At 45.9% G+C, this 27,926-nt stretch overlaps 4 protein-coding genes across 6 annotated transcripts; all 4 read left to right on the top strand.

The window, feature by feature from the left end:
* The first annotated feature begins 1,217 nt into the window (after positions 1–1,217).
* On the top strand, positions 1,218–5,923 carry haus4 (HAUS augmin-like complex, subunit 4). Of its 2 annotated transcripts, XM_077011392.1 has the most exons (11): positions 1,218–1,374; positions 1,482–1,545; positions 1,880–1,967; positions 2,081–2,220; positions 2,312–2,443; positions 2,785–2,925; positions 4,332–4,428; positions 4,616–4,761; positions 4,873–5,003; positions 5,259–5,327; positions 5,557–5,923. In XM_077011392.1, exons 3-11 carry the CDS (start codon positions 1,901–1,903, stop codon positions 5,729–5,731), a joined length of 1,098 nt encoding a protein of 365 aa, XP_076867507.1. In that variant the 5' UTR covers positions 1,218–1,374; positions 1,482–1,545; positions 1,880–1,900; the 3' UTR covers positions 5,732–5,923. The 2 variants fall into 2 exon arrangements, with proteins under 2 accessions (XP_076867507.1, XP_076867508.1); XM_077011393.1 differs by lacking the exons at positions 1,218–1,374; positions 1,482–1,545 and adding an exon at positions 1,552–1,781.
* Positions 5,924–6,284: 361 nt separating this feature from the next.
* On the top strand, positions 6,285–9,549 carry ddrgk1 (DDRGK domain containing 1). Its single transcript, XM_077011390.1, has 9 exons — positions 6,285–6,477; positions 6,811–6,957; positions 7,073–7,215; positions 7,634–7,735; positions 8,020–8,142; positions 8,295–8,333; positions 8,455–8,511; positions 8,623–8,671; positions 8,789–9,549. Exons 1-9 carry the CDS (start codon positions 6,390–6,392, stop codon positions 8,989–8,991), a joined length of 951 nt encoding a protein of 316 aa, XP_076867505.1. The 5' UTR covers positions 6,285–6,389; the 3' UTR covers positions 8,992–9,549.
* Positions 9,550–9,665: 116 nt separating this feature from the next.
* LOC143518704 (transmembrane protein 127) lies at positions 9,666–13,698 on the top strand. The gene is made up of 4 exons (XM_077011391.1): positions 9,666–9,946; positions 10,257–10,458; positions 10,661–10,822; positions 11,142–13,698. The coding sequence occupies exons 2-4, from the start codon at positions 10,281–10,283 to the stop codon at positions 11,468–11,470; spliced, it is 669 nt and encodes a 222-aa protein (XP_076867506.1). The 5' UTR covers positions 9,666–9,946; positions 10,257–10,280; the 3' UTR covers positions 11,471–13,698.
* Positions 13,699–14,990: 1,292 nt separating this feature from the next.
* Positions 14,991–26,967, top strand: lzts3a (leucine zipper, putative tumor suppressor family member 3a). Of its 2 annotated transcripts, none has more exons than XM_077011388.1 (6): positions 14,991–15,174; positions 18,925–19,525; positions 20,536–21,105; positions 21,762–22,082; positions 22,790–23,020; positions 23,294–26,967. In XM_077011388.1, the coding sequence occupies exons 2-6, from the start codon at positions 19,016–19,018 to the stop codon at positions 24,050–24,052; spliced, it is 2,391 nt and encodes a 796-aa protein (XP_076867503.1). In that variant the 5' UTR covers positions 14,991–15,174; positions 18,925–19,015; the 3' UTR covers positions 24,053–26,967. The 2 variants fall into 2 exon arrangements, with proteins under 2 accessions (XP_076867503.1, XP_076867504.1); XM_077011389.1 differs by lacking the exon at positions 14,991–15,174 and adding an exon at positions 15,188–15,303.
* The last annotated feature ends 959 nt before the right edge of the window (positions 26,968–27,926 follow it).

Genomic DNA, 27,926 nt, shown 5'->3' with positions numbered 1-27,926 from the left:
TAAACAAACAAACATGCGTAGGATGAGTTCTTTAAATGTTTTAGATTAAAAGATAGACAGTGGCCCTTTTTGTCTTTAGAACAAAATATTTGTTTTCAGAGCGTCAATAAAACTTGATGCTTTTTGTGTCAGATAGCAGCTCAAGCACCAACAGGCGTCCTTGTTCCGGGGTGCAAGCACGCAAAGCACGCATGCGCAGTAGATGCTGACGTTGGCACGCCAGTTTCCCGTTCCACCTTAAATTATGTTGCAGTTATTCTAAAACACCTATAGATGGTGTATTTTGGCACGCATAAAATAACAATAAAATAGCAATAATATTAATTAAGTATATATTTTGAGACTTTTGGCAATTTAAAAATTAGGTCGTAGGAAATAAATTAGCAATTTGACCACATTACATACTCATATGCCAAGTTTACAGGGTCTGAATTAAAATATGCTACAGTCAAATTTCTTGTTCTTCGTCATTTTAATAATGTATCAGCATATGTTTCACTTCTGATTATCACAACTCAGTTTTATGCAACATTTTGGGAATCAAGGGAAAATAAACCATATTATATAGTCCCAGTGGCCACGTTCACAGGGTCAGAATTACGTTTGTTTTCAGAAATAGGAGATAAAGGTATGGGAAACAAAATCTGGCGACGCTAACATAGAAAATATATAGAAATCAAACAAATACTTGCAGTTTACATACAGTCTATAGTCACATGTCAATTTCAGATCTCTCACACACACACACACAAATCTTAGATCATGCTGCTTTTTCTTCAGGATTTTGATAGTCTTTTGAAAAATAGAAGGAAAATAAGCAAAATTTAGTGAGTAAAACCTTCACAAGTTCAGTGCTCTGAAATACTAAATTCATGTCTAACATATCACGGAGAGTTTATGATTGACATGTTTTGCTATAGCAAACAAGCATAGACCCCTCCTTTATTATTCTATTTACTTATGGTTTTTTACAACCTTTGTGGTAGAATGTAGATGGATGGAGTTTAAATAATGGCGGTATAATAATATCATACGTTTGGTGTTTACGTGGACGTAATTTTGATTTCAAAAGTGGGGGGAACATGCATTTGTCGCTATTTAAATATTTGGTTTTAACCGTAAAAACTGGGGGGGACCAAAACCGGCTTTTGAAAATATTTAAACACGTCCGTGGGTGTTTAAATATTTTGGGAGAGGTTAGCCTGGGCCTACTGCCCCTGCGACCCGGACCTGGATAAGCGGATGTTAATGGATGGATGGATGGACGGATGGACGGACGGATGGTGTTACAATGTCTGCTTTACACATTCTGAAATATATTCCATTCAAAATCGCAACCTGGAAATCCGTGTATTTGGAGGCTTTGGAGCAGAGGTATTCAAAACTCGATCTTAAATCTAAATCCGGGATTTTGTAATCCCTCGCAGTTCATTAAATGACGTATGTAACTGTCTGGGGAAATAACTGTGTCGTCATTTAAGGTGGACCAGTAAAGGCGGACGAGGCGAATGAGGAGGCAACTTCAGCCTGGAAGGAAAACTGGCGGTAAATACGAAAACAGGAAAGAGAGCAAACGTTCAATTTAGAGACAGTTAGAGAACTGTTTTCCCACGACAACAACGTATTCAATATATTCCAACAAATTATTAAGAACAGAAGCGTTAAAGACTGAACCGACTAGTTAGCCCGCTAATATAATTCAGTTAGCTAACGTTAGCTAGCTACCGCTTTCAGTGCTGGCTGGCTAGTTATCCACCGGGCCAATAACACCATCAGTTTGTGTATGTTGTTACTAAGATAACCATGGTTAGAGCCAGTTAGCTAAATCAGTTAGCTAACCCAGTTAACCACCTAACTGGACTTGTCTGTGTACTTGCAGGTTGTGTAGCTACAGGTCATAATGTTGCAGTGTCCGGATTCTGCGTGTGGCTCCTCTGTGGGTAAAGGCGACAGTTTACATCACCAGGGTGAGGCATCTCCACCCCAGCGAGCCATCTCACCCTAGCTGGCCGATGTTGGGTTATATATTCTTTCTTCCCACAAATGCAAGTCTGTATCCTTTCCGTTGTATTATCTGTAGTTATGGCTGCGTTCCCTCTTTGCCACTTGACGGAGGAGGACTTGATCCAGAACCCCCTGTTCTGCAAGGTCCTGGCCACGCTGTCGCAGCACATAGACCGCACCGGGCTCACTTTACCTTTAAGAAAGGAACTAGAACAGGTAACAGGTAACTACACAAATGTACACCCTTTCTGTATTGAATTAGAAACAATTAAATTAGAGCGGCTCACCCGGGGCGGTTTCTCTGCAGGCACAGAGAGAGCTCTGTTTACAGCGGCTGGGCTGGCTGCGCTCAGAGAGCCTCTACAGGCTCCTCCAGGAGATGATCCAGGAGCAGGTCTTCCACCAGCACCAGTCTGGCGGCCCACCTGCAGGAGACAACGTAAGATGAGCCTCGTGTGCCAGGGACTCGGATCCCGTACTTTCTAATCGTGACCTTTTTGTTTTCATCACTAATGTCACCTGAGCAACAAAGTGGTGGTAGCGTGTGAGAACACAAACCAGTCGTCTGTTCCAATGTTCCTCAGCCCATGATTTAGTGCTTTCCTAGGTCCTAGTATTTCTCTAACAGGTTGTATATATGTTATACAGGTTATTTTTATATAGTGACGTAAGCAGCCCTGGAACTTGTTTTTTCATGGGATCCTCATGGTTTGCATGTGTCACCACAGATTAGAATGCTGATTGCGTGTTTGCAGGTTTGACTGGTTGTTCTTCTCGCAGTTCTACAGCACTCTGGAGCAGTGTTTGTTCGTGGCTACGTGTGTCAGACAGCTGGACCCCAGCCGCTCTGTCACCGAGGCTCAGCCCCCCATCCTGGGGCTATCTGCTGAGGAAGTGCTGCGTCAGATGCCTTCTAAGCAGGTATGTTTCTCCAACTAGCATGGACCACTGCCCAGTGAGCACCAGCACAGGGTTGCCAGATTGGGGTCAAAGGAGACTGTATGAGGTGTAAAGGAACCTGTTCACCATGTACACCATATTGCTGAAAGTATTCGCGCACCCATCCAAATGATGGGAATCTGGTGCTCCAATCCCTTCCATGGTCATAGGTGTATAAAGTTAAGCACCTAGGCATGCACATTTGTTTTTACAAACATTTGTCAAATAATGGGTAGCTAGCTCTCAGGAGCTCAGTGAATTCCAGTGTGGAACTGTGATAGGATTTGCAACAAATCCAGTCGTGAAATTTCCTCGCTCTTAAATATTCCACAGTCAATCGTCAGCTGTATTATAAGAAAAAATGTTTTGGAACGACAGCAACTCAGCCACGAAGTCCTAGGCCATGTAAACTGATGGAGCAGGGTCAGCGGATGCTGAAGCGTATAGTGCGAAGAGGTCGCCAGCTTTCTGCTGAGTTAATCACTACAGACATTCAAACTTCATGTGGCCTTCAGATTAACAGTGTGTAGAGAGCCTTATGGAATGGTTTTCCATGCTCGAGCAGCTGCATCCAAGCCATACATCACCAAGTGCAATACAAAGCGTTGGATGCAGTGGTGTAAAGCACGCCGCCACTGGACTCTAGAGCAGTGGAGACACGTTCTCTGGAGTGACAAATCGCACTTCTCCATCTGGCAATCAGATGGACGAGTCTGGGTTTGGTGGATGCCAGGAGGACGTTACTTGTCTGACTGCATTGTGCAAAGTGTAAAATTTGGTGAAGGGGAGATTATGGTGTGGGGTTGTTTTTCAGGAGCTGGGCTTGGCCCCTTAGTTCCAGTGAAAGGAACTGTGAAAGCTTCAGCATACCAAGACATTTTGGACAATTCCATGCTCCCAACTTTGTGGGAACAGTTTGGAGCTGGCCCCTTCCTCTTCCAGATGCAGAGACTGGTGTGGACCTTGACTGGCCTGAACAGAGTCCTGACCTCAACCCGATAGAACACCTTTGGGATGAATTAGAGTGGAGACTGAGAGCTAGGCCTCTTCGTCCAACATCAATATGTGACCTCACAAATGTGCTTCTGGAAGAATGGTCAAAACACACTACTAAACTTTGTGGACAGCCTTCCCAGAAGAGTTGAAGCTGTTCTAGCTGCAAAGGGTGGACCAACATCATATTGAACCCTATGGAGTAGGAATGGGAATTGTTTTAGTTTTAGAATAGTTTTAGATGGCAAATATTTATTTGAATTATTTAATATGGTTATATATATTGAGAGAGAAAGTTCTGTAATTGTGTATTAGTGTTTTAGGAAGTTTGAATGTAAAACGTAATTGAATAGTATGGTGAAGAGACTAGTGCTTATTTAATTCTTTCCAAATAGGATGTGCTCCAGATGAAACAGAGATTACCCACAGAACTGCAGAAACACCTGAAGAAGAAGCTCTTCAGCCTCTTGTCCTACTACCAGCCTGATGGGGGTAAACTGTTTAAGCCTTTGAATCAGCTCTATGTACTCAGACTTGCAGGTTCAACGTTCTACAACATCATGACATGCTACTTGGCAAAATCACATCGAACCTAAACGAGTGCCCTGCTGCACTCCATCCCACCGCCAACGTAAGATAATGTCTCGCTACGTTCTGTTTACCGGTGGTTTTCTTTTAGAGAATGAAAGCGAAGGGCTCAGAAGCGTGAAGCTGTCCAAGCTGCCGGGGCTCCTGGCTGCCGAGCGCGGCAGAGTGGACCTTCTGGCCGAGAGGAACAGGGAGAACACCCTCACACTGCAGCGGCAGACCCACTCCTACCTCATGGTGGGTCCGGCAAGCCCTACACTCCCCTATCAGGCCGGCTGCGATAGCAGCAGTACCAAAAGGCTTCAGGGAGGAAAGAGTTTCTCTTATAGTCTTCATCTGCGCTGATAGGAACTTCTGGAGTGCATGCAGCTTCTACAGACCCTTGTCCTGGACTTCCGACTGAAGGTGCAGAAAGATCTAGACAGGAAGAAGATCGAGTACTTTGAAGCTAAATGTGAGATTGGCATTCAGAAGATTAGGTACTTCTGCTTTTTCTAATTTCACTGTGGGCCATGTGAGCTCAGGGGTCTTCGCTAAAGCTAAAGCACTATGTAGTATGGTACACCATATACTGTACAGATAGCAAGAGTACATATATAAAGGTTGACCACTGAAATGTCAAGTATATCTGAGTGCTAGACACTAGGACTATACACTGCAGTAGGCAAATGAGCCTTGGACCAAATAATTACCACAGTGGTTACTATAACGATGCTATCATTTTATTTCCACAGGGCGGAGATGCTAGCTGTCCAACTTGATACCTACACAAGAGACAAGATAGCAGCCCATCGGAAAATAACGTGAGTAACCACTCGGCTTTTCTCCTGAAGGAGATGATATATTCCACTTGAAGCATTTGGTGCATATATTGACTAATGACGTTATCAGTGCTTGAGTAACGAAGCTGTACACTTGCACACTGCTTAATTGTATATGAAAACAATACTAAAACTAAAAGGTTATTTTTAAGTGAATAATTTTACCACTTTTCTTCCTCCTCCTTCACCTTTCTCACATCTCTCACCCCAGAGAGGAACTCGGTGCCCAGCTGCAGGCCGCCCAGGTGGAGAAACACTCGTTGGAGTCCAAACTGGCCTCTTTCGAGATCTACGGCAAGGAGTTTGAAGCCCTGGCTGAGGAGTACTGCCGCCTCAGGCAGGAAATAACCACCCGGTCCTGGGCACTGAGGGAGTTCACAAAGTAGGCTGCTGTGGGCCTGTGAGTGGCAGTCAGGTGGGAGGGCTTTGGCAGAGGGTTGATGTGCAGACCTGTTTCAGCAGAGCCCCCCATAATTTGGAAGTGACACAGTGGATCAGAGAAGATGCACAGTTGCCATGTTCACTTGTTTGTGCAGTTGGATGTGTTATTAAAGTGTTACCGCCTTGGTTTATGCCTATGGTTGTTTTCCTGTGCCCTTTTAAAATGAATTTGCATTATTGTTTATTTTTATTATATGCCTTATTGAATAATGTTATTTTTAATTCTAGTCTTTTTCTAAGTTAATACAGATATCAGCCTGTTCTGGTCATCCAACAACTAAGCCCATTACTGACTTGTAGGCTTGTTATAATGATGTAATATTAATTTGAATTACTGAAATAAATTCAATATTACCAATTATTAAACGTGTGTGATGCGCTGGCAATGTTTCGTGGGAGAAGTAACTAAACGGCCAGGGTCAGATGAAATCACGTTCGCTGTTATTCCCACAGTCGTCTCACAGCGACAGCGGCAACACCACTCCGGACCAGTAGGGGGCGAACTGCTCCAGTCGGCTGACCGATATGGGAACGTCATCCTTGTTTAGGCCAGACGCCTCATGTTTTGCTCCCATACTTGAATTGCCTTTTTAAAGACAAATTATGGATATTATTCTTTATTTCGTAGCTGCAGCGATTTTAATTGTTCTGATTGTATTCGCTGCAAAGATCCGCAGCCGTACGGAGGAAGGTGAGTGCACGATACTGTGTAACCGTTCGCAGGAAATCTCGACAAGTTCAGCCAAGTTCCCCCAACATGTTTAACTTGAGTGAACTGGCTAATGTTAGTGGGCTATCTCCACTGTGTTATGGGAGTGATCACCTACGTTATTTATCATGGGTCTGTAACGACCGTGATCTTTCCATTTCGACATGTTTAAGTCACAAGTCTTGAAGCTTTTACTGCATATAACTGCATATAAACCGTCCACTGCAGACACAACGGAATTGTAGACCACGTTCATGTATCACAGACCTTCGGGTAGACACACCCGGTTTAATGACAGCTCTACACTCCCACCAGCGGACCATGAAGACCGGAGGAATGTCGCTGCGCGAGCCGCAGCCGCTCCGCGCGCGCCCGAGGAGCGCGGGACGGGAATGCCCCGTCGCCGTAGAGGCCTGGACCGGATGATGGCGCAGAGGCGAGCCCAGAGAGACGACGAGAATGGTACCGCCACTCTTCACCTGCACACACCACAGATGAAATCCCTTGTGCTGCAATGCTTTTCTTTTTTGCATGTGAATGAGTGCTGGGGTTTATTTGGTGTGTGTTCTCGACTCAGAAATCATTGGTGCGGATGAGGTAGATGAGGATGAGGAAGGTGAGATGCCCCCGGCTGATGAGCGACCTCAGGCCCCGGGGAAAGTGGGTGCCAAGAAGCAGAGGAAGCTGGAAGAGAAGCAGGCCAGAAAAGCTCAGAGAGAGGTGGGTGGTTACACTGGAGATGGAGCACAGTACACTAATCTAAAATACCATCACGTAGGGACGTTTTGGCATTAGTAAATATCAGAAATTGTGAACTTCATCCCTTCCATGCAGTTGTCATTTGTACACAAATGCTCTGCTTTCCTAAGATCATCAGTGCAATGCTTAGATAATTTAATCCATCAAGCACTTTAGAATTCTAACTTTGATCAGTTTATGTATAAAATAAATGTCACTTCTGGTTTGAATCATTTTTATATTTCGATGGTGACTTTTTCGCAGCATTTTCCAGAATGATGAGTAAATGTATGGACAGTGAAAAGTGAGCTCTGTAAACTAAGCTCTAATAAAAGTTCTCGTTCCAGTTCCGTCACGTTTGATGATGACGGCCGTGTGGTGACGTGTTCCCTCGTTGCAGGCTGAATTGGAGGAGCGTGAGGAGAGGAGGCGCATGCAGGAGCTCAGAGAGCAGGAGAAGAAGAAGGAGGAAGAGAAGGAGAGACTGCTAGAGCAGAAACAGGTCGCTGCAAAGTCGAGTTACTCACAGTGACCACAAGGTGTCACTGCTCCCCATATGTTTATTAGCCTTTCCTGCGTATATTCAAATATTATGTGATCGTTTGATGCAGTCCAGATGTTGGCTCACGCGCAGGACCACTTAATGTGCTGCCTGCAAACCCAACAAATGTATGGATAGTGCTAGTTAGACTAATGTCACTTTAGTGTCACTTCATTTTGGTGTTCCACCAAATGAACTTTGTGGTTCTCCACGGGACCTCTCACCTGGCACCGTGTCACCTCCAGGAGGAGGAGCTACAGCGTGCTAAGGAGGAGCAGGAGAAGAGAGAGGAAGAGGAGTACCAGAGACTCAAAGAGTCCTTCGTCATTGAGGAACAGGGCGAGACGGAAGAGCTCACAGAACAGGAGGTTGGTGCTCCTGATTCACATTTGATGCAGCAGATTCAGAGTTAATGTTGATTCTGTATAAATCGGTGTGATCTGTGCATGAGGTGTGTGATTCTTGCGTTGTGTCTCCATTCCCATGATCTCAGTCTCCCCACTGTGTTTGTTTTTGTCAGTCACGCAACCTACTTCAAGAGTTTATTCAGTATGTTAAGGTACGTGTGTTTTCACGGGGCTTTAAAGGCCTAAAATAAATCTAGGCCTAAAATAAATCTAGGTTCTAATGTGCTTAGTTCCTACTGCAGGCATTAAACTGAAGATCTGCTGTTTTCCTAGGACTCCAAGGTGGTGCTGCTAGAGGACTTGGCTTCACATTTTGGACTGCGCACACAGGTAGCCCAGTTTCTCTCTTACTTTCTTTCATGGTATAAAAACCACTTCAGCGTGTTGGAATTTTACAACAGCGTTTCCTCTAATGACTTCTGGTCCTTGTCCATTTTGTAGGATGCTATTGCCAGACTGCAGGACTTGATGGCAGACCACTCTCTTACAGGTGTGTTACGATGTACAAAGGTTAAATGCAGTACGCATGCAGAGGTGCCGCTGCTGGTCTCTTTAATGCGCTAGTGTACTGATCGCTCCCTGTCCCGTTCGGTCCCGTTTTGTCCAGGAGTGATCGATGACCGGGGAAAGTTCATCTTCATCACTCCACAGGAGCTGGACGCCGTGGCACAGTTCATCAAGCAGAGAGGAAGAGTCTCCATCTCTGAGTTGGCTCAAGCCAGCAACACGCTGATCAGTCTGACTCCCGCCGTTCAGAACATCTCCTTACCTACCGCACAAACCCTGGCACAGGAAACAGCAGCCAGCTAATTGTTGTTATTTGTTTCTGTTGAATTCTGTTGAATATCTGTAATTTAATTTAATAAAAAATAACCGAATCCCAATTAGATTAGTTCTGAGCTGTTATTGTTTATGTAGTGCCTTTCTCAAAACCAGAGGTCATTTGGGTTACGATTTTGGCGTGATGGTTTTGTTGATGTAGTACTTTAAAGCAGTGATGTAGTCTGTAAAAGCAAAACTGGTCTCGGGATCTTGGCCCAGCACTGAAGCACAGACATGTTGGCACACAACCTGTTTCTGGTTTCACTGGATTTCTCTTTTGCCCTGTTGTTTGTATGACTCAAATAATATCATGATGCATTTCTGTGAACACATTTCATATATATATTTAATATGCTGCACTATTTTTTTTTCTTGAATACAAACTAAAGGATAAAGTGAAAAGCAGTTTGGACGCATTTGTTAGAGGCGGTTCTTGTGGTTATATCAGTGTTTAATATTGTGAAAAACAACCGCCAAACGTATTTTACCCAATTATAAAAATGCAATGATTACACACGTGTTTACTTTAAATATAATATTTGTTTACATTCTGTTTATTTGTGTATGAAGGTACGTGGGATATTTGATATTTGTTTTGGAGGGTTTTCGGAGGCCAGTCAAAGGGGGCGCTGTATTTCCAGTAGACTATCTTACATCGGCGTGTCGGTTGTCGTTAGAGACGAATGACTTTTGCGGGCTCAGCGTAGGCTAGTCGGGTTTAGTCCTGTGAAGACGTCAAGGCAGTTTTCCTTTTTCTTATGATTACTATTCAAATACTGTATTTGCTTCGCTTATATATGCTTAGCAGGCGGTGTTGAACGTTTGACGCTGGGCAGAGAGGAAGCTGTGTTCATTATCCTGACGAGTAACCCAGCGAGAATACGGGGGTGAGACGTTTAACCGGCGATGTAGGCGAGGCGAATGTTGAACCGCGACCGTCCAGGTGAGTCTCAGGTGATTTTGGAGGTTCCTCGAGCCCTCGTGACGGCCATTACGTCATGCGGGTGTTGTCACGTGGTCTGCGGACTCCTCGCGTGGGAGTCGACGTCGCGCCGTTTCAAGTCGCGTTGCAGCATCGTGCCGCACCAGCACGTCTTTATCGACCTACGGTCCATTAAGTAAAACACAATCAGCATGGTTCATGTCGTTTACTCAAGGCTCTGTCACACATCCGGCAGCCCGGAACATTTAACAGTCAGGAAAAACCATCGTTACGCAATTTCTCTAATTTTGGCGCATCGTTCCTTCCGCAGTGAGCGCTACTCTATCGCACAGCCATGGCGCAGAGTTTATCCCCCGCCGCCGTCTGCCAGTGCTTCACGCTGGTGGGCCTGTGCACCTCTATCGCCGATCCGAACTGGATTCACGTGCAGAACGGCACGGACCCCTACGGCAAACAACTGATTTACGGCGTTGCGTTCACACTGCACGCAGCACGGAGCCTCAACGATACCGGTAGGAGTGGTACCCCCCCCCCCCCCCCCCTCCAACCTCCACCCCCTCGAATACTGCACATGGATCATTCTTCTCTGGGAGCATTAGATCCATGACAGGCACTTTATGTCCCTACCATCTTCTCCATTTACATTGCCTATGAACATACAGGGGGGCGAGCCCGGCTGCTGTGAATCTGCTGAAGTTGTTGGTGTTGTTCCAGCTCCTCTTGGTGGGCCGGACGGGCTGGGCCTGTCGCTGCTGTATGTGCTGGCCGCGTTCTGCTACGCCGCTGTGCTTGCCTCAAGCTCCGCCTTCCTGCTGGACTTCCTGGGCGTCGGCTCCGCCCACTCCAGGGTGGTGGCTTCCGCCCACGTCTCCACAGGTGAAGACGCTTCTCTTTGCCCTTTGGCGAGCCTCGGTCATCTGCTGTAATGGTGGGTTGGTACAGTAAGTCTACCTTTGGATCAGTGTGTGCAGACCACAATCTGACCCAAAGGTAGGGAAGCCAGATTACAGTGCTTCATCTGCTCCTGTACCACCTAGCGTTGAGACTTTAAAGTCCGCTGTTGTTTCCAGTGCAAATGCATATATATCATATTAGTTTCAGTGTACTTAATTAATAATTCACAGTAGTTACTGCATAATATGCAGGCTGTACCATCATTATCCTCAAACCCCTCATGCACCTCCTCTCTGCCCAGCGGTGCTGTGTCTGATGGTGTTGGGTGTGAGCAGCACCTGTCTCTACGTCATCCAGCACAACGTGCAGAAAGAGGGGTGGGGCTTGGTCTGGGACCGCCCCTCAGCCCCGCCCACCAGACTGCAGACCTATCCCGGAGAGAGTATGATCATCGAGGCGCTGGCCCTCCTCTTCTCCTTGGTGGCTGCCATCTTTAACTTGAGATGCCCTCGAGAGTCCACAACGGCCAGCCGCTACCTCTCCGTGGAGTCTGAGGACGAGGAAACTGAGCCTCTTATCGGAGGTTTGAGAGATCAGTCAGCGGAGGTGTTTCCTGCTGACCAGTCTTAGCATTATTTATTACAATATCTGACACGATTGCCTTTTTAAAATGATGACCACAAGAAATCAACGGTCACTTTACACTTTATTGAATAGGTTTGTATTTGTGATTTGTTTGTTAGTTTCTACAGACAAACAATTCTACACACCTTAAAATCTCTGAAATGTTTATCCACCTTAAAGAGCATTTAAGGAGTTTATCCACCTTAATAACTAGAGGCCTGCCTGTGGTGTTGGCCTTGGTACTGGATACAGAATGCAGTCAGGAACCAAAGAAATGATCAAACCACAACAGCAGAATCCTGCTCTGGCTGTTTTTATGTAGTAATTACTCATACACAACTCCTGAGCTCGTAACAAATATTTACAATAATACTAAGTGAGTGGCTCTTCCTAAAGGAATTATGAGTGTAGCCTGTGTACGTAATACTTCACCTGCTGAAACAGTTCAATATTCAGACACCAAACGGAACGATGCCGTTATCTCTATGAATGCAAAAGGAAGCTCCATTTGCCTTAAGATATGCTGCATATTGGTCATTAACATTACATGTGTATGTGAAACACCTCATGCAACTGGCTTAACTCACTCACACGATTAGCATTTTGAATACGTTCCACAAGGGGGCGCTACACCCTTGTTTTGTGATGCTGCTTTATGTTGACAAGATTTTATTGGCTGGGAAAGAAGGTTGTGTGTGGGTATCCTCAAAAGATAATTTTTCTTCTTACACCAGAATGATTCATGTCACACCACTGCATTAAAGATATTAAAGAAAGTGGTTCCTCAGCTCGAAATTAAGTTTAAGTCTAGACTGAATAACCCTACTGATATTGCAGTAAAGACTAGCCGTAATCTATTTCCTGGAAACCAGCTTAACGAAAACAGTCTCCAATTTTAATGAGTCGTATAATAACCATATAATAACTATTTCAGGAGTTCATTACATTTTTTTATCATAGCAAAGAAAGATCAGTAAGTAGAGTTTTAATTACAATGTCATTAAACATTAAGGTAAAATTTATTTAAAAAATGGGGAAATTGATCTGATGACAGTAAGATCTGTGCCAGCTCTGAGCTTGAGGAAAGTACATTCAACGTCCTACTTGGGACACACTTCCTGTTCCTGTGTCATCATCAGTCAGCTGACCAGCACTGTGCCTGTGTGGTGACCGTCTATATCTGCATAAATAATCGAAGCCCCTGTATTGAAATGTTGTGTTGCTTGTCTTTGTCTTTGTGCCGTGTTACTGTGGTGGTGTTACTGGAAATTTTCTTGAACTTGACTTGTTACCCAAGCATTTTAAAGTTACCTCATCAAATGTTCATTTAAACTCATTTAAGCTTTATGCTTTTCCTGTGCCCAGAACCATTATTCAGTTCATAAGTGTTAGGATTGTGACACATGCTCTGCCTGTTGACTGCCCCCTGCTGACACTTAACCGGTATGACATGATAGCATTTGTGACGGGGTTACAGGTGCGTTCTGAGTTCAAAGACCTCAGTTGAATTTTGCAATGGCGTGTTCGGCTTTATTCCATTGTCTGCAGGCCTCTGGGGTCCTGAGCATGCAAGGCTAAATCAGGGGCCTTGCCTTGTGTTGTGGGTGAACCTGTGGGTGAGGTATTCCCCAAACTCTCATCCAATCACAGTGACACATTCAAGCAGAATGGAGCATTCATCCAACGTACATCCCAGCTCTGCAACCTTTGGTCACAGGAATTGCGGCATCACGCACCAAAAAGCGATTTACACTTGTCAGGAACACTGCTGTTGTTTCTGGATCGACTGAAAACATCCAGAAATATTTTGGTTTTGTTTTCCAATTAACTTGTAAATACTATGTTTGACCGGTAGAGGCGCATAAAACAAACATACAACTGATGTTCTGTGCCTTTTTGTAATTAAATGTAATGTGTTTCAAATAGACTCATCCACTTGGTTTGTCATTAAATTGCACAATGAATATGGACCTTTAAAAAGAAAAGAAAACAAACTTGTATTGTCATTTTTACATGTGGTGACTGAGAGATAAAAAGGCTGTCTAACACAGTTTGTTTCTAAGCATGCTTCTAATGCTCTTCAAAACGCAACGGTGCAATACAGTATCTCATCACACACACATCTAAATGCAAAACCCACCAACTGTATAAAACCATGTTTACACACCACATAAATATTTGTACCTGAGCAACAACTGAGATGAAAATAAAGCAGTTGGTCTCTTTCTTTCTTACTTTGTCTCTCTCCCTGTCTCTCTCCCTTTCCCCACCTCTCTCTCTCTCTCTCTCTCTCTCTCTCTCTCTCTCTCTCTCTTTCTCTCCCCACCCCCTGTCATATGACAGCAGCTTGTGCTCCAGTTGGATGGAGACCATCGCCATAGTAACCTTGACAAATCGTTGATGTCACCACCGAATTTGTGAATGAAGAGTGAAATAGAAGGGAAAGCAAGAGACTGTGATGAACTGTTCTATGATGAACTGTTCTGTGTTGAACACAGCTGTTTTTTTTATGGTGTGCGAACAAGAGAGGCATAGAGAGAAGCCACTGAAATCCCAGCTCCCTTAAATGGTGTTTGTTTGTCGGCCACCAAACAACAGTCCATGTAAAGCACTCTTGGATAAACAAAGCCAGGGAAGACGATGTGAGTGAAGTACTGACTGTGAGGAAGAGCATGAACAGTAAGGGGGGGGGGGGGGGATGGGGGGCTACACTGTGTCATAGCACCAGAGCTGTTCTCTGTTCCCTCTCAACTTAATGAGAGAGCTAACGTGAGTCTTCTCTGCTGTTCACTTAACACATCTCTCATTTTTGTTTTGCCTTTTGAAAGTGTTTTGGGTGTGTTTTTGTGTAGCTAAACTAGTGGTGGGTAAAAGGTTAGAAGGTTATATAGTACTTGGCTGTTTGTGGGTGTCCAGGGTGTGTTTTTTTGTGGAAATCAACCTTTTTAAGTAGGCATCTTACTAGCTTGAACATCTTACATGCAAGTGCTTTAAGAATGTCTCTTCTCTCTCTCTCTCTCTCTCTCTCTCTCTCTCTCTCTCTCTCTATATATATATATATATATATATATATATATATATATATATATATATATATATAACCCATATATATATATATATATATATATATATATATATATATATATATATATATATATATATATATATATATATATATATATATAACCCACCATTACAGTTTATATACATATACAAAGTATCTCTCTGTGACCTTGTGGTATTACAAATGCACTGCCACAGCTCAAACTGCAGTTCTTGTCTGTTTTAGAATGGCTCTTTGGCCCCCGAAGAACAGCTACGGCACACTCCGGGAGGCAGAGAGCTTTTTCTCTCGTCACAACCAGCAGCTTAGACAAACCACGAAGAACCTCTTTTGTGCTAGCCATTCTGAGGTTAGGATGCCAGTGGAAATAGAACGCACGCGCATTAAGGACTTTGTAAAAGGGGGCGGATCTGTCATCTACCAAAAGGGGGCGGGGTGGAGGTGGGTGTGCGATACAGCTGATGCTATACCCCATCACCTCATCCTTGCTCCGGGCGTTAGCGGCAGATCTCCGCGCATCATCTCGCTCTTTTATTTCCACCGCAAAGCCGAGCGCGACCTCGAGTGTGGCCGAGCGGGGTGCGGGAGCCGAGGTGACAAGCGGCAATTCCACGCAGAACAGAAGCGCGCGGCGCCGCTGCAACCAGTAAGTACGGGGGTACTATGATGGAGCGTCCTCGCGCCCCGTGCACCGTAGCCCTCTCTCGTCAACACCTGTATTTGCAAGCGTACTCTGCGCTGGCGGTAAACGCCGATCCTTGTAGGCTATAAAACGGTACGTGCCAGTTTCCCCTGCGTAATGTTTAGTATAACACGAGAGAGAGATTTTTCCGTGTTTATTGCTGTTGCTTATTCGAGTAAAATACGACTGTGTTTTTTTATGGCAGAGAAAAGGGCCAGGGTGCAGAACACCGTGTTAAACGACGATTGCACCCCCCCTCCCCTCCCCAAAAACCTCCGAATTTTGGGACGAGGGCTAAAATAATTTTATTGGAATAAAACGCGTTCTGTAATTCATTAATGAAATACGGACACACGGGAAGGGAGAAAGGGAGAACCTCGAAGATGTCCATCATGCGTGCTGCTGCCCGTAGCGACGCTGCCTTCGCCTCTCCATTGTGTTGCAGCGCCGCTGCCCGTGCGCGCGCTGCACGGAGCCTTTTTTTCTGCCCGCTCCATGCGCGGCGTGCGAGCGTAACACCCGTTACCGTACAACCGCCGTTAACGTTACCGCGTTACCTAATCTCGTGCTCGAGCTAGCCCGACGCAGTCCAAGTGCGCCAGATCTGCTCCCTCGCCAGGCCCGTAAATCCATTGTAAGCCCTATTATGGGATGTGACAACCCCAAACGTTGTCAGGCGTGTTTGTAAACGTGCGTGCGCGCGGGTTTGCTGGTGTGAGCACGTCGTGGAGATTGAGGTGTGCAGTTGTGTTTTTGATGTGTTATAAAGCGTGGAGATGAAGGGGTATTCGGTACAGTAGTACCACGGAGGAGGGCCCGCGTGGAAGGGACGGCTACGTACTGGCACTGATTGGTTCTGGCTCGCAGTGTAGGCCACACCATCACAACCCGCATATACAAACTGACTCTCTATTTTCATATGCTCTGTCTGTCTGTCTGTCTGCCTGCCTGTCTGTCTGTTTGTCTGTCTGTCTGTCTCTCTCTCTCTCTCTCTCTCTCTCTCTCTCTCTCTGTGTGTATATGCGCGCGCATGTTTAATGTACTCTAGTGCATTGTCTTTTTTAGGCACGTTCAAATGGTTCAAACAAGTACAATGGTAATTTTGTTTGAAAATGTATACATTAGAACATGTAGAATTTATTTATTTATTTTTTGTGAGGGGGGTTATGAAAGGAAGTAAAGACTTTGCTGCTTTGACATCGGATACTAATTAAAGACCTGATATCCACGAGTGCATCAGTACTGCAGGCAACATCATTATCACAGTGTCTCAGATTATCTGGAGGAGGGAATTATAGAGGTGTTTATGTGTCTGTGCGCGCGTGTGTGAGTGAGAGAGTGGGAGAGAGTGACAGCGCGAGCGTAGCTGTGTGTCGCGCGGAGCTATATGAAGCATGGGAGTGATGATGTAATGCGTGTGAGTGAGCGACTGTAGCACAGAGAGGTAGTGGAGGCACGTGCCACTGCCAATCCGAGCCAGGACCCCCTGCTGGACAAACCACGATACTGCAACTCGCCCGCTCTGCCTCCTAAAATGGCACATGACTTACAGTTTAATAGCGCTCATCGTAAATTTAACACGTTGCAAAGGTGTCATAAAGTAAACGACTGCACATGTATTGTCTATAAGACAAGGACATTCGGGTTACATCTTTCACCGAAACAACAAGACAGCCGACCCCCCTTTCTCTAGCACCTTTTAAATATTTCATTGTATTTATATGTAGTAAATATTTTGTAAATCAATACTTAGTACATATAGAGTTCTCTCAGAATCAGGTAAACACTGCAACTGTAGTCTGTTGCAGTTAATCTATAAAACAGATCAATAGTTGAATGAGGTAAACTCTTTTTACTCATGCACTGTAATTGATATTGAATTAGGGGTCCTTAAACTACATAAAACATACAGCTTCTGTCTTGAAATGCAAAGGCCATAAGTGAGTGTAATGATGTCCTGTGTGTCCTGTGAGGCTGTGGAGACATTGTTTTTGTTGTGTTGTTTTATAATGAAACTTCTCAGTCAGTCAAAGAACGCAGGACTTTTCTTCTCTGAGGACACGGCACAGAGCCGCATTCTGTCAGACTGATATTCATGGCAGTTTGCAGGAAACATGGTGATAAAATTACACACAGGTGAATAACAAACCCAAGAGTTTTAATCTCCAGATGCGTCGGGGTGTGGCTTGTTCGCCCCTGAAAACAATACTGCGGAACAGACAGTGTTTGAAAATGTTGTGTTGTGATCCATTTATCTGCTGTCCGAGTGCATGTTTTCCCTTGTTTAAGTTACAGCAATCAAACTTGACAAAGACATCTAGGCCTCCTTAACGTTCAGTGTATCCTTATATACTATACATATAAATAATATACATATTATTTTATACACCCATTCATGCAAAATTAGCCGCTAATTATTCAAGCAACTGTAAAAGTGTCATAACGCAGAATTTAGTGTGATCAGTCTGGCTTTTGTTAGGGATTTGTGATGAGTGTTGTAAATCAACTTTGTGTAGTTCTTAGTGGGCTTGTTCTGTGTACATATCTGCACTTTGAGGACCTCTTAAAGGGTGAGGGTCTGATGGTTAAATGGCATTAAGGCTTAAGTGTTTTAGTAAACCTCCTAGTTTAACATAGTCTTTGTGTTTACACGCTAAAAAAAACAGAGTCCAGTTTACACAAATGAGTTCAGGAAATTGAATGCCGTGAGTCATTTAATTTACTCTAATTTCATTCATTAGTCCGAGAGGAACAAATAATTCAGTGCAAATGATTATCCAAGCCAATCGTTTATCTCAGAACACTGAAGCAACTCATCTTCTCTTGTTTTGAGTTGATTAAAGATGATCATTTGTAGATAACCAGTCGGGCCACACTTCTTTGTCTCTGTCTCAGAGGCTTAAGGCTGAAGCGCCCGTAGCAAACAGCCCATGGGCTGGTCCCCCGAGCACCTTCATTAAGATAAACAAGCCACTTTTCAAGGTGAGGTTACAGGGTGCAACTTTGCTGCATATTTCTGAACTTCAAAAGTGCAAAACCAAGAGCTTGAAGTGCTGAGATCAAGACCAAGGCTGCTGTCTTCAGGGTCTTCTCTTCTGAATGCTATTTGTGTACGTGCTAATCAACAGCTTGCCTTCTTCACTGGTGCGTCGCGCACTCATACGCGTGTGTGTATGGCACTGTGGTCCTACCCTTGGTGTGTGAGACAGGTGGTCTTTTGTAGGGAGGATTATTATAATGTAATATTCAAACACTTTAAGAACACTGAAACTGTTGGCAGTGCTAGAATGAATAATCAGTGTTCCTGATGAACACGTTTAACACCCTTTGACTCTGTAATAAATTGTGAATTTAAAGTAATTCTAAAGCTTTAAAAATAGTTTAATTTTGAATGTACTTAAAACCCATATATTATTTCACCTGATAACTTTAACTCACCTCTTATACAATGTAAGAATTCCTTTTAAGTTATCTAGCTACTTGAACATTGAATGGCAGAAAACAGAATGTATATATAGATTTTTGTTCTGTGAGCAGTTTTTATGTGGTCAAAACTTAAAAATAGCAGCAAACGACTTACAAAATAATTAACAACAAATTTTCTATCTACGTATGAGGAATGGTGTGCTTGTGATCTCGTATGATTTGTGTGTGCTTGTGTTTATGTGTGTGTGTTTCTGTCTCACCAGTTCTGTTCTCTTTGCTCCTGTGTAGTGGGGGCACTTGCGACCCAGCCCTGCTGCCCTGCCTGCCCCAACCAGCAGGGGGCGCCAGCGGCTGAGTGAGGGGAGCCGTGCTCCTGGGCATGGGCAGTGTTGGCAGTGGAGGCTCCAGCCAGCGGGCCATCACCATGCGCAGTGTGGGCACACGCACCACCCCCAACGGCCCCCTGGCCGCCGTTCCGTCCCACAACCCCGCTGCCCGCCGTCGCCTGGACGACCGCAGCTTCAGCGCCGACCGCCTCCCCCCACCGGGCACGAAGTCGGCGGGCGTGTCGGCCGACGAGCGCACCTGCGGTGGCGAGCGGGAGTGCTACGGCAACGGGCGCGGCGGGCTCGCGGACTCGGAGCGGGGGCAGGGGAATGGCGCCGGCCGGCAGCACGTCGGCAACGGGCCGTTCGCCAACGGCGGCGGGCGGAGGGAGGGGCACAGGCGTGGCGAGAGTCTGGACCTGTGCGGCAACAGCATCATCCTCAACAACGACAAGAACGGCAGCCACCAGGCCCCCGCGCACAAGGAGAAGTGTAAAGCCAAGCTGGACAACCACAACCCCCCCAACATCATGCCCATCTCTGGCAAGCTGGAGCAGGCGCAGGTACGGTGCTGTGGGCCTCAGAGAGGCGCGCGCTCGTGATTGGCCCACGCGGCCGCTGACGAATGGCGTGTGAGACACAGCGATTGAGGCTCTCGGAGGTGCAGCATGATAATTGGAAGAAGATGACGTGGTGACGCTAACGCTACGGTTCTTATAATGTATGCAATGGAGATGAGCTGCTCCTGCTAAAATTCGCAGACAACGTTTTGGATGAAAGGGGGATTAGATCTGTTTGAGGGTGCCCAACTTATCCCTTTAGGGAGCCTTAATTGATGTCAGGCAGAATCACTTTACAGGGTCTATAAAGCGAACACTTTCTGTGATACCCCCCCCCCCCCCCAACAAGGTGACAACTAACGCCCAGATCATGATCACTCCTTTTACCTTTCCTCACAGTCATTTCTATTCCGCAAAGAAAAAGCTTCTTAGATTTAAACGTCATCCGACTATAAGGCCGGTTAGCGCCCCCCTCCGAGTGCACTGGCATGCCCTCCGACACAGCGGGCACAGCGGGTTCAGAGAGAGGTGGTAGTGCTGGGTGTTACGCGTCTCTGGGGAAACACATGCTCTTCCAAGCCTCCATAGATGGATGTTGTCCTAGTGGTTAGCTAATTGAATAATTAAAATGGGAGAATACAGGCATAAAGTTGGACAAAGTGTACTTAACAAACTAATCTAAAAATGTAACAAAATTACTAGTCCAGATGTAGGTAAGTTCATTGGTAATCCAGATGTAGGTTAGTTCACACCTAATCCAGATGTTGGTTAGTTCACACCTAGTTCAGATGTTGGTTAGTTCACACCTAAACCAGATGTATGCTGCATGTACGTTCATCATCCTTTCCTCAACAGTTGGAGCATGCTCAGAAACTCACTTTGTGTTGTCCCAGTGTGTAATCTACTCTTTATGTCCTTATAATTTCACACATGATAGTTAAGCAGATGTTGTAGTCTGAAATACTGTGCAGGTGAACAAAAGTTGTTTTTTTCCCCCCTGCTTTTCCATTTAGGACCCAGAGTCGCTGGTCCGCCCCTCCGCCTTCAAACCCGTGGTGCCCAAGAGTTTTAATTCCATGCAGAACCTGGTGTGCCCCCTACAGGCCAACGCAGGTGCAGGAGGGGGCCCGAGCAGTGGGGGCGGAGGGGGCGGTGGGGGTGAGAGAGGGGGCCAGGCCACCTCCGGAGCCCGGCGGGACCAGGACAGTCCCGGCGGGCAGGCGAGCCAATCCGGTGGCCGGGCAGCACAGGGCAGCCTATCAGACTCCGGGAGGAACTCTCTGACCAGCCTGCCTACCTATGCAGGCTCGGGCTACGGGCCCCCACCAGCCCTGGGGCCCCTCAGTGCCTCCACCAGTCACATCAACCGGCTGGGCACGGCCGGCCTGGACAAACCGGACAAGCCAGGCTACCAGAACGGCCTGAGTGCTTCGGACAGCGGGCGCTCATCCTCGGGCAAGAGCTCTTCTTCTTACCAACGGCTCAGCCACCTGAGCGACGCACCCGTCCCCCTGCGGCCCTCGCCATCCTCCGACGACGTCATCCGCGACCTGGAGGACCGGCTGTGGGAGAGAGAGCAGGAGGTGAGGCGTAATCTGAGATTACGGAGCAGAAGCGAGATCTTCTAGCAGCCAGCAGTGTGCTGCTGCATGTTGGAATCAACTTTAAAAATATACTACTTGTTTTTAGGCTTTCAGTAGGAAATCAATGTTGCTGTATTTTATTGTGAATGGTCTGGTATATAAATTTCTGTTCTTTTTGGAATGTGGGATGTGGGATTTTGGAAACTTGGACCAAAAAGGATGTTTTTCTGTAGACGCGCACGTTTGATTGTGGTTCATTTAGCTTCATTGTTAGTTTATTTTAGTTAATTATTTAGAGTTTGAGGGCTTTGGCACAGTGTGACAAATGTAATATGGTTTTGCTCCTAAGTCACCCACCTAGTTCTCAGTCATGGGGTTTTATTCAGCAACACTGTCACAGGCAAAGAAAAGGCTATAAAAGGCTATATTTTAATAACAATATAATAATATACTATTACATTGTCTATTACATAACCGTGATATGTACTAAGTCGGTTTCTGTAGGGTGCAGTACTACTCATGATTTTCAGAGATGTCTCTACTGCCTAAAAGACCTCCTAACAGGCCACCTTCCTCCCTCTCTCTCTCTCTCATCCTCCCTTCCTCCCTCTCTCTCTCTCTCATCCTCCCTCGCTCGCTCCTCCTCTCTCCCGCAGGTCCTCCACATGCGGAGGAACCTGGACCAGAGCGAGGCGGCCATCGCGCAGGTCTTCGAGGAGAAGCAACGTGTGTGGGAGCGCGAGATGGAGGAGCTGCGTCAGAACTACGCCGGCCGTCTGCAGCAGGTGACCCGCCGGGCCCAGCGCTCGCAGCAGGCCCTGCAGGCCCAGATCGGCCGGCTGCAGCAGGACAAACGCCGGCTGCAGGACGACATGACCGTGCTCCTCGCCCAGCGTGAGGAGCTGGAGAAGAAGTGCTTGGACTTCAGGAAGGAGCAGGCTGACCTCCTGCCCAAGCTGGAGGAGACCAAGTGGGAGGTGAGGGAGGTGATCGATCACGCCGGGCCGGGTTTAACTTGCAGGCACAGCGGTGTAATAAGCTCCATATATTAAAGCTGAGGCTGGCTTCCCAAAAGCATCGTAACACAAAGATCGTCGTTAAATGGTTGAGCGAGTATCGTGCTGAACACTCGTTCACACTATCGTAACACTGTGGTGGTTCTGGGAAATGGAGTCCTGGAGTCAACGAGTATGCGAAAAGATCAGGAACTTCCATTAACCAATGAGAAATAGTTTATTGTTATATTTACTTACATCAAAGTCCTTCCCACACTTAACTAGAGTCCTTTCCAATTAATCAGGTATGAGGGAAAACATTTTTAAATGGCTTATGAAAATTTAAAAGCCTAAAACATTTTACTGACAGAGATATTAGCATTTAATTGCATTAAATGATGATGGATGATGAAGATTCAGATTCAGATTCAGAAAACTTTATTCATCCCCAGGGGGCAATTGAGGGATGAGATGAATGCAATAAACCCCATGTATCAAGTTCTGTACTTCAACAAGTGTATTAAAAATGACAAATGAGAATTCGTTTACTGCTACATCTTTTTACATCACAGTCCCATCACTGCTGTTAGCATTAACTAAACCACACCTAGCACAGGTAGCTACCAGAAGCGTTATGTCTGCTAGAAGTCTCCTCCTCTCATCTCCTCACTGGTCTCCCCGCCCTCCAGGTGTGCCAGAAGGCGGGCGAGATCTCCCTCCTGAAGCAGCAGCTCCGTGAGAGCCAGGGCGAGGTGACCCAGCGCGCAGGCGAGATGGTGGCCCTCCGCAACCAGCTGAAGGAGCTCAACGCACAGCTGAGGGAGAGGGAGGAGGCCGAGATCAGTCTCAAAGAGTCCTTCTGCACGAAGACCCTGGAGCTGGAACGCTGTGAAGCTGAGCTGCAGGCCATGCTAGCCGAGGTGAGAGCGTTCACCTTGAGCGCCACCTACTGGCGGGTCTGCCCATGTGCACTTGCCCGTTTACCTGTATGGTGGATCAATGCGCTTCGCTAAGACAGTTAGATTGTACTGAAATACATTTGTTTTTGTTTTGTTGTTTTGTTTAGAGCAAAATAGAGCAACTTCTAACAGCTGTCGACTCTACTAAATAAAGCCAGACTCGTTACCAGTCCGGCGTCTCACGTGCCCTCGTGCTCTCACGTGTCCGTAACCGCATCCTCTCTTCCCACGCAGGTGACCGTGTTGCGAGACAAGCTGAGCGCGTTCGAGACGGAGGTGGCGGTGCTGAAGAAAGCCCTGAGCGAGCTCGGCGCCGGCGCCGGCCCGGCCCTGGTCCGCACGCCCGAGCCCGGCCCGGGCGACGTGGGCCACCTGGTGCTGTCCCGCAGCAGGGAGCGCCTTCTCTCGCCCCTGAGCCCGCCGGAGGGCCCCAGCTCGCTGCCCCCGCTCCCCTTGCCGGCGCCGCCCAATCCGGACGCTCTGCTCAGCCTGCAGAGCGACGACTCCAAGGTGCAGAGGCAGGAGGCGGGCGAGCTGCGACGGCAGCTGGAGCTGCTGCAGGGCGAGCTGAGGGCGGAGCGTCAGCAGCGCGAGCGTCAGGCCCTCACCTTCGCCCAGGAGCGCCAGACCTGGCAGGGCGAAAAGGAGCGCGTGCTCAAGTACCAGGCCCAGCTGCAGCTCAGCTACGTGGAGATGCTGCAGAAGAACCAGGCCTTGGAGGAACGCGTGGACCAGCTCGGGGCGCAGCTCTCCACGCCCGTCCCGCCCCTTCCCCCGCCCCCGGACCCGCCCCCGACTTTGGCCCTGCCCTCCCCCTCGTCGCCGCCGCCCACCGCGACCAGCCCAGAGGTCCCCGTCTCGGCACCCGTGACCGTATCGCTTACGTCTCCGACCCCCCCGGCCGAGGAGAAGAAGCCGCCGGTGTTGCACCAGCTGGCCCCTCCCTGGCCTGTGCCCACGCGCCTGGAGAGGATCGAGTCCACGGAGATCTGACAGCGGGTGAATGTGACCTCTTTGATGCAGTACAAACCACTTAGAGCACCAGTTACAGTAGTGTTGAGTACAAACGCCTCCCCCACCACCCTTAACGACCCCCCCTGCACCAAAACGTGAAAGGTCTTCTGAGGACGGTCCAAGGATGCCCTGCTGACTGAGGCTGACAGGGTTGAGGGGTGAAGTCTGTGATCTGGCTAAATGATATGGCTGTGTGAGGCCTTATTGTCTGGCCTAGAAACACTCTGTGTCTTGAAAGGCGTTGGGTTAGGTGAATTGTGCGTAGGTGTAGTTGGCCCCAAGTCTGTAGCTAAGGGGAAGAAGTAGCTGGATTTAACACTCAGGGGATATGGGATTAGGTATTAATAATCCAGATTTAAGGCAAGGGATCCGGCATTATTAATCCAGGCTTAAGGCTAGACTGTTGAAGCTTTTAGCCAGGGTACCCTCCTATCAGGAGCGTGCCTGTCTGACTCCGGCTCTCGGTATACCATACTAGATGCCAAATTCATACGTCATCATGGTTGAATATCTACGACCTAAAGTGTACCATAGATCTAAACAGACATCATACTGAAGTCGACAAACACTGTGGGTTTTAGGTATATAACGGTACTCTTAGAATTGCTCCTCGGATGACTCTAAACCCACAACAAACAGCATGATAAATACAATATAGGTAAAGAGACATGTTTTTTGACAGGGGAGCTGAGATTCTCCCCTGTCTTTGGTGCTTGTCCATGCCACACGGTTGTTTTTGTTGGTTTGTTTGTTTATTTCTTTGTTTTGTTTATGAACAGAAGGACCAAATACTTATGAGGTGGTACCAGTCTCGAGGTCTCTTATAGTGGATGTAGTTAAAGTATTTATTAACATTGGACTCCAACGCCTGGTGGTGTGGTGGTGTTTTTTGCCTAGGAGTTCACCTCAACCCCCTGTGCTCTTAGCAAAAGCAGTGGCGGAGGACTAGCGTGCGGCCATTTTGACTCAGATTATTACCACAACATCACTTTTGCCTCTTTTTTTTTTGGTTCCACATTTTTAAACAATGTAGAATATATTAGAAACAGAGTGAGAGTGAGAGTGAGGTGCTGAAAAAAAAAACAAACAAAACAAAAACGTAAATCAGTTAACGCACTTTGCTTTGGTCTCAAATGATGTATATTAAGAGAGGAGTGACTTGTGAACGAGCAGCACGTCTGCTGGGGGAGGTTTGGCCTATGAAGCTGCTGCTTGATGAGGAAGCGGCTGAGCTAAAACAAAAAAAACGAAAAGGATAAAAACAAAACAAAAACGAAAACCAGACAACGATATGAGGGCAATCGGAATAGCGCGTGGGGGAGGGGTGTGCTTTCGAAGTACACTCCACAGCTGACTGATTATGTGTGAGCAGGAACGTACCTTCTTCCAAAAAGAATATGTGTCAACGTATACTTTCTGAAAGTATCATTTAGAATATTTGACTTAAAAAATATAATATGCAGTAGATTGAAGTGGTGTTCACCGTGTACACAGGCTGCATTGCCATATTTGAATGAGTATAAAGACTCAAATGTCGATCGTGTGGATGTTGAGGGGGATTAGGTAGTGAGTTTCTGTAGTATGAATTAAGACTGAAGGGAAAAAGGCTTAGATACATTTACAACAGGTGGTTATGAGAAGACAGGAGGTAAAGTGGTAGCATTAAAAAAAGAACTAGAAACACCTTTTGTCACAAAGCTTACAGCAGTGTCATAAGCCCTGCTTTACAACTGTTTCGGGCCCAGAGAATTATTGGACATATGACCTTGAAAGGTCACTGATGTCAAGGCTGCTTGGAGAATGGTCTCTGTTCTTGCTAGTAATATCCACCAGCCATGCGACATCTGGGATGAGCTGATCAAACATGTGCATACAGGTGCTTTTGTAACAATAACACTTTGAAGAATTATCCATTGGAGAAACAGGGCCCCCATCAGGACAGACTGGCCTGATTCAACTCATAAGCAAATCAAACTACTCTGGTCTTTTAGTGCTGAAGTAAATGTTTTTTAAGTATAGAAAATTGGCACATTAACTCACATTATAAGATCTGGGCTGTTACATGACACGTGGCTGTAATATGACACGCTTGATGGACTTGTCTTTTCCATTAAATAATGCTACAATCTATGACAGTTCCATGTGTATACATCCCAAACGAAACACTGCTGCTGTTTAAGTTCGTCAGTTATGCTACAGGCTGTGATATTTGTCACTCACACACATACACACAAACAAACACACACACACATTTACATTTACATACACCTGACGTTACTCTTGCATGTGCTGTCCTGACCACAGCCTAGCGTAGTCTGAGACTGCGTACTGATTTAAGATGAATTATCTGATCTTTCATAGCTTTATGACATTGGGTGTTAAGTGAGCCAGAGCTTTAGATGACACCAACCACCTCCACTGTTTAGATGACACCCCCCCTCCACTGTTTCTGACCACATATGCTGCTATGTAATTCTGTTGTGTCCTGCTATGTTCTGAGTAGAAACAAAGGAGCAGTTGACTGCATGTAAATATCATTGTTATTTATGTGTACATATCTATTCTATCCAAATATACTGAGCTATTGCGTGTGAATACTTTTGTGAATTAATGAGACTGACATGTCAGCTTTTATTTTTCAAACTATCAATATAGGAATATAATATAATATATGAATCTTTAAAAATTTCAATCGGCCATTACATGTTACAATCAAAGTAAATACATGAAAGCTCCTCATGTTTCCCCCTCTGTCTCACGGTTCATAAAATGTAAGAAGGAAGGACAAACTGTCACTGATGTTTTCATTCTGATTTTTTATGCTTCAAAATCGCTTGGAAAAAAGCATATCTTAGCAAATATGAATTCAAATAATAAAGATGTGAATAAAAACAAATTTCCACCTAGGTCTTTTTGATTGTGTGTTTGTATTTCAGCACTGATGACTTTAGGGGTTACAATGAGTGGGAGAAGTCTTGTTTCCTGAACAAATCTGGAAGACCACGGTAGTGATGGGTCTAGAGCACATATGTCAAAGTCAAGGCCCGCGGGCCAGATCGGGCCCGCGAATTGATTATCTATGGCCCCCTGGATGATATTTAATTACTATTAGAACCGGCCCGCAGGCCACAGCCCCCCGATGGTGTTTTGCACGCACAAACACTACATTCCCCACAATGCAACGGTAGCCCGCGAAGTCTTCACGTTCCCTCATGTTTTGTCCTGGAATTACAAGAGGCTCGTATTTGTTAACGTAATACATTTGTTGTGAAACGAAGTCGTTACATTTTCAAGCATTTTCAAGTACTTTAGCCTAAATTCCAGCACTTTTCAAACCTTTATTACTTTATTAATTTAATGTACCGGACATGTATTCTTTGAAGGAAGTTTGTTTTTATCTGTTTGCTTGTTGAAAAATGTTTTCACTTGAAATTACTGACAGATCCATAAGAAAATATTGCTTTATTCATTTAAGCATTAAATAGTATACACTGTGTTGGGTCTTGATTCAATAGGCTATGTGCAATTTTAATATGTTTTAATAAACATTGAACCAGTCCGGCCCTCGGCTTGTAGCTAATTTGTTTTTTTGGCCCTCTGTGTATTTGACTTTGACATCCCTGGTCTAGAGTGTTTACAAACAGTATCAGCTAAAGGTCAGGTAGATATAATGCAGATCAGTACATAGATGCTGTACATGACACAGTCCATTGATTTATATAATTATATAATATAATATATAGACAACAAAGACAGCCCAACTCTGTTTTGGTAGTAAGCAGAGGGATTGTCCACCAGGGATTGTAACTGCTGGTTAGGATCAGTCTTCTCGTCCTCCTTATGTTTTCCATTC

The sequence above is a fragment of the Brachyhypopomus gauderio genome, chromosome 7, assembly GCF_052324685.1.
Source record: "Brachyhypopomus gauderio isolate BG-103 chromosome 7, BGAUD_0.2, whole genome shotgun sequence".
NCBI classification, from domain to species: domain Eukaryota; kingdom Metazoa; phylum Chordata; class Actinopteri; order Gymnotiformes; family Hypopomidae; genus Brachyhypopomus; species Brachyhypopomus gauderio.
This window is presented reverse-complemented; position numbering and strand designations above follow the sequence as displayed.